At 29.4% G+C, this 5,926-nt stretch overlaps 1 protein-coding gene across 1 annotated transcript in view; it reads left to right on the forward strand.

Moving 5' to 3' along the window:
• Window positions 1-5,416, forward strand: part of LOC119685307 (sodium/hydrogen exchanger 9B1-like) — a 14,217-nt gene extending 8,801 nt beyond the window's left edge. Inside the window, exon 4 of the mRNA XM_038099552.1 lies at window positions 4,755-5,416. Within this exon, the coding sequence (XP_037955480.1) occupies window positions 4,755-5,183 (429 nt within the window). The 3' untranslated portion in view covers window positions 5,184-5,416. The remainder of the gene's footprint in view (window positions 1-4,754) is intronic.
• The last annotated feature ends 510 nt before the right edge of the window (window positions 5,417-5,926 follow it).

The raw sequence follows: 5,926 nt of genomic DNA on the forward strand, positions 1-5,926 counted from the left end.
GACGTATATTTTCTGTTTCATAACAATTACACAAAGATCAATCACGTTCAGATATATTAAATTCTCTGGCGTTTAAATTAAATCTTACTTTAAATATACCAATAATAGTATTATTTGGATAATCTATTATTACTAGACTATATCCCTACTAACTATGATTTCATTAATATAAGAAGGTTCTGTGATTCTAACTTACTTAGTTAGTTAGTTACTTGGGCATTACAGATATAAGTTCTTGTTAGCAGCGTTCAATAATTACCGTCAGCCAGCCCGATCAGTGGCTTGCTATTTCCAGTTGGTAGTACCGGGTGCATTTTTATGGTAGGTCAATCGGTGCTTTTACGGAAGATGCAAGCATCCTCTGACACGTTATCCAACAGTGGGTACACAATCAAACACCTTTCTAGCTAGAGCATATTATTATATGCGAACTATATGACTAAGTCAGCGAAGCACTTGAGTTTTAACTATATTAATGTCGCGGTAAATTTCATACAATATAAAGAATTACAGATATTACGAATACTGTTCTCTGCATTGCTCTTTTTTGTATTGTTAGTTCTTGTTCCAGACTCACCTTTAGCGCCACGGTCGTTATTACTGTCAGTAATTCCGTCACTATCAAAGCAATCGTCTTGACCTTGTTTCAACCAAATTGGCACTAAACGCAACATCAGAATTGCTTCCACTGGCGTTGTAAATATTATAGCTATAACTATACCATTGTACAGCAGCTGAAAGATAGTTGATAGTTGAGTTGGTAATCGAGAAGATAGTTGATGGTATGATAGTTAATTAATGATTTTTTTTTTGTCTAGAGTGCTTTATTTCTTAATTGCCTACTTAGCCTGAAGAAACTACTGTTGGGAAGAGTGATTTTTCGTTGAATCTCTAAGTGATTTTTCGTTGAATCTCTAAGCTAAAGTCTTTTCTTGTGTGTACGTTGGTTCTAAAAAAAAAATTAAAGTCTTTCACAACTTTGAAATTTTAGTTGTTAACAGTGACTTTATACCCCAAGATAAGAAATAATTTCAAGACCACTAATGATGGGTATTTCGCAATACTTGGAAAAGTTTTATCGTTAGCAAAAAATTTAAATAATTAATAAATAATAATAAAAATAATAGTAATAATAAAAATAATAATAATAATAAAAATAATAAAAATTTTGTTACTGCAATTTATTACTGTTCGAAACCGCTCTATTAAGGTTACTGTAGATAAAAAAAAGTTGGAAAAAAGTAAAGAGCTACAGTTAATATTATAATATATATGTAGATGTTATGTGTGTGAGCATAACTGGATAAAGAGGCGTTACACCTTCAGACTAAATATGGGAAAAAAATGATATATTATATTAAAAATGGTGGTCAGAAACAATATACCCAAGCACCCGTACAAATAGTCGATGCCAAGTACAGTTATTGGAAACTGATAATTGCATAGTCAAACAATAGGACCTGTTTTTAGTTACAGAAGAAAATTTTTTAATTATTTCAAAAACCATTTTTTGTATATAAATTCCTAAAATGCTTTTCAAATATAATGATTTTTATTTCAAGTAATGTTCACTGATCTTCCCTACTTTGCTTCCTGGCTGTACAAATGCTCAAAAGACATATAGTGAATAATAATTTATTAATAATTTAATTTGTGCTCAATGGAGTCCTTTTAAAGGAAACAACTCGAATCCTTAAGTCAAAGCAATGTATAAGAATAAGAAATATGCATCAATGTGAGTTTAATACATTAAAATTTAAAAATACCCATTAGGCAGAAATAAATGGAAATATGTGTATCATGAGATAAAAATGTAAATTATGTAAAATAAAGCTGAGATACATAAAATCAAAAGACATACACACCATCAATTCCTGCATATTTAAGCACGTATGAATGGAATTGCTTAAATGTGTTTTTAATGACGAAGAAGATGAGAAGGCAAGGCACATTTTCCAAAAGAGAAAATATTAAGTAGAAATTTAAGCAGGATAAAAAAGGAAGAATTTATAATGGAATTAAATGAAATGAAGCAGACAAAGAAAATTTCGAGCAATTTTAATGCGTTTTTCTTAATTGAATGAAGTTGGTATGAAGCATCCATACTATGAATAATTAAACTAAAAGCAGAGAAATTACCGCGGAATTTTTATATTAAAAGGGACAATGACTAGTAAAAGAGAATTAAAAATAAAACTATAAGAATTTAAGATAAATATGGGGAAAATATTTTAATGGTATAATTTTTAAATGATAAAATATGGTAAGTGGCAACCAAGATGTTTAACATAAATGCTTGTTTTTATGTAATTAATTTTTCATTAAATATTACTTCACTTGGTAACCCCAAGTTGACACATTCAATATTTTCTTATTATTTTATATTAATTTATATATTATTTTTTAATATTTCATTCAACATTTTTTGCCCCAGTAAGTGAATGACGTGATGTTCCAATTAAAAGGATAAAGCAATGTTGTGAATTAATGTAACGAAAGTGCTTTTAAATGAACGATCTAGAGTAATAAAATTAATATCTTATAGTTTATATTATACAAAAATTTTCTAAATTATTCAAAAAGTACCCGAAGCGCCATCTATCTGTTAATAGTATTAATTTAAAAGTGATCACACAAGTTTTAAAGACTTCATTGATATCATAAATCCTTAGAATGTATAGGATACCATCTTGTTATATTGTCAATTTAAAAAGAAAGATATAGTAGAAGATGTGGACTGGTGTACTGATTAGGTAGAGGAACCAATGTTCTAGGTGAAGTTTTGGGCTTTAAATAGCTTTTAGTTTGGCATTAGCTACATTTTCGAATGCACCTCTGTCAGTACCATTGTGAGCAACATTTTTTTTCTGATTAGATACAGAAAGTAATGTTCTAGGTGAAGTGTCGGGCTTTAAAAAGCATTTAGTATGGCATTAGCTACATATTCGAATGCACCTTTGTCAGTACCCTTTGCAGCAACATTTTTTTTGGATGGGATTTGGCTCCAATGTAACTTTGTAAGCACCATTTATGGGAATTTTGAACCAAATCATAAACAGCAAACTTTGCAACTTGGTTCCAGAATGGTTTCATGCTCAGAAAAAGAAAATATACTGTCTGTTTTTTTCTGCACTCATTAAATACATATACTGTTGTGATAAATCCATCTTAAATGGGAGTGAAAATATTTCAGAAGGGAGGCAAGTCTGTCATAAAAAGCAACAAGCATCATAGGTGCCATACTTTACTGTCTTGAGGTGTGATCGGTAGCAAGAAAGCTTTCATTTTTGAAAATCAAATATTTCACGATTGATCAAGAATTCAAAATTTCGAAACAAAATTTCAGTTGTGCTGAATACTGGTTTCATTTCATATTAGAAGTATCTTGGAGGTTGTTGTTTACATCTAAAGTCATGCAGGCATAGTGTTAACATTCATATTTTCAATTAATGTGGAATTATAATTATCACTTAGTCGCTATAGTCTAAAGAATAGCAGAGATAGTCCCCATTCTACAAAGACATATAAGTCACCATAATGAAGTAATTCGTAGGGCTTCCGAAAAACTATAACAGAGTTGGAGTACAAAAATTAAAAGAATAGGTATAGTTTAATGAAGTTCATTGTGTTTGTACTGAAGAAGAAACTCATTTTGCCAATTAAAAATCCATTTTTTCGTGAACTTATTATACAATCTACTTTGTGTATTTCTGGAGTGCGATCTCAAATCCAGAAATTTCGAGATTATATTAAACCAAGACTATCAGCAAAGTCATTCTATTTACAATTCTATTATTAAGTGTGATTACAATATAATTCTTACCAATACGTTTGCATTACTAAAGCGTTTAGCTGTAATATATAGTCTGAATGTCTAAACCACAATGTTGATATGCTTTTTAAAAAATTTGTGGTTTCATAATAAATTCGATTAAATATATATAATTTATGTTCACATAATTTCATGTCACAATAACAATTTATTTATTTTTATTGTGAAATTTGCTCACAAATATATAAAATTTTATTATTTTATTTTTAATTGAATTTTTGGGTTGACTATAAAGCTGTTTTGAATATTGGCATATAGTCTTTGTTAGTGGTTTACAAAATCTTCAAAAATTTCCAGAGACCACTGATGATGATTATTGCAATATTCAAAACAGCTTTAAAGTTTGCCTAATGATTAACTTAATTAAATATAAAGTTCTGTATTTATATATAATTTGTGTCTGTAAAGCCTATTAGAAAATTAAACAATTTCAATTACTTTGAAATATCCTTGACAATTTCTTAATCTACCTTTAAAAAAAAAGTTGAAATTATTTAAAAATATCCTCTTCATATGAAGTAATATAAATATTGTTTAAAAAATCAAAAGTTGTAAATTAATTTATTGTAGTGTTTATAAAATGCCTAAACACTTAATCATCAGTTGAAGTGACATGAAGGACAGCTCGGGAATAACATCATTAAAAAATGTTTAAAAATAATTTAATGCGTGCCTGTAGTTTCATTGCGTGTAATCTACACTTCATTTATCCACAACCAACAATGCTTTTACCCATACACACGCACACACCGACTGAAACGCCCAGAAGTAGGCATTAAAAATAAAATTTCTTTTGCCATTGTTTGCCAGCACCACTAAAACAGGACAAATTTTTGTTTTCTGCTTTTTATTTTCAACATCTTTTAGTAATAATAATAATTAAATGATTTTTTTCTCTTTTATTTTATTTAACGTCTCACAGGCTGCTTTGGGCCCAATTGCATTGGACTTAGCGAGATCATTAAATTCCGACCAGGAAAATCTTTCGCTTGCCAGCCAAGTGCTTATCATTTCAGTTATAGCTATAATATTCACAGCGCCACTGGGCGCAATTCTGATGTTGCGTTTAGCGCCAATTTGGTTGAAACGAGGCGAAGACGATAGCTTTGATAGTGACGGAATTAATGGCAGTAATAACGACCGTGGCGTTGGAGGTGAATCTGCTCTTACTGCAGATGACATATACACATCGAAGTTTGGCATTGGAAATCGCAGGTTTACAAACAGCAGCAATCAACTTGGTGATGATGCGGCGATTGGTGCGAACACTATTCCAAAAACGATGGTAGCCGCAGCTGATGAAAGCGCGAACGTTAAGGTGTCAGAAAAGACAGATCATCATTCAGTTTGATTTTAATTAAGGGTTTCACATGTTAGGTGTAAGTGTAACTGCAATACTGACGAAAAACTTTTAAGGATAAGTGGAGTTTATAGACACTCGTTGGCCAGTGGTACATATTTTTTAATTGTAAATAGAGAAACTTTAAGTATGTAATTTGTATAAAAATTCTTCTTTAGTTAAATTGTACTTACATGGAATTTTGATATACTTATTTTCCAAATTTTACTTAATAATATTGTATAATAAAATGAATACGTTAATATAAAGTGATTTGCAAATACGTATACTTAATTTTTATAAACTATTTTGATTTTTATTAAATTTGAATATGTATTGTAAAGGACGAGTATAATATTAAATTTAAGTTACTTCTGGAACATCTTGGAACATCTTGGAACATCTATTTTATTATTTCAAAGTCGTTGGAATTGTTTATAGAAAAATGCTTTTTAAATAAAAAATCTTTTTATTAAAGCGAATGATATTTCATTCCCAATCGTCCAAGGCATTAGATGTTGTTACTTGTTGATATTTCTTAATAAAATATATATATTAGAAACACAGAATATTTGAAGAATAAATAGAAAAATAAATATACTTGCGACAAAAATTATCAAAAATATTAAACTGCGTTTGGTTTAAGTCGACAAATGGCGTGCAAGATTTATAGGTTTACAATAAGACAATACCTTTTGGACATTGATCTTAAGTTAATTGAATAAAATATATTGTAAAATTAAGGTTAAAATATT

Source organism: Teleopsis dalmanni, chromosome 2 (genome assembly GCF_002237135.1).
Source record: "Teleopsis dalmanni isolate 2A chromosome 2, ASM223713v2, whole genome shotgun sequence".
Lineage (NCBI taxonomy): Eukaryota > Metazoa > Arthropoda > Insecta > Diptera > Diopsidae > Teleopsis > Teleopsis dalmanni.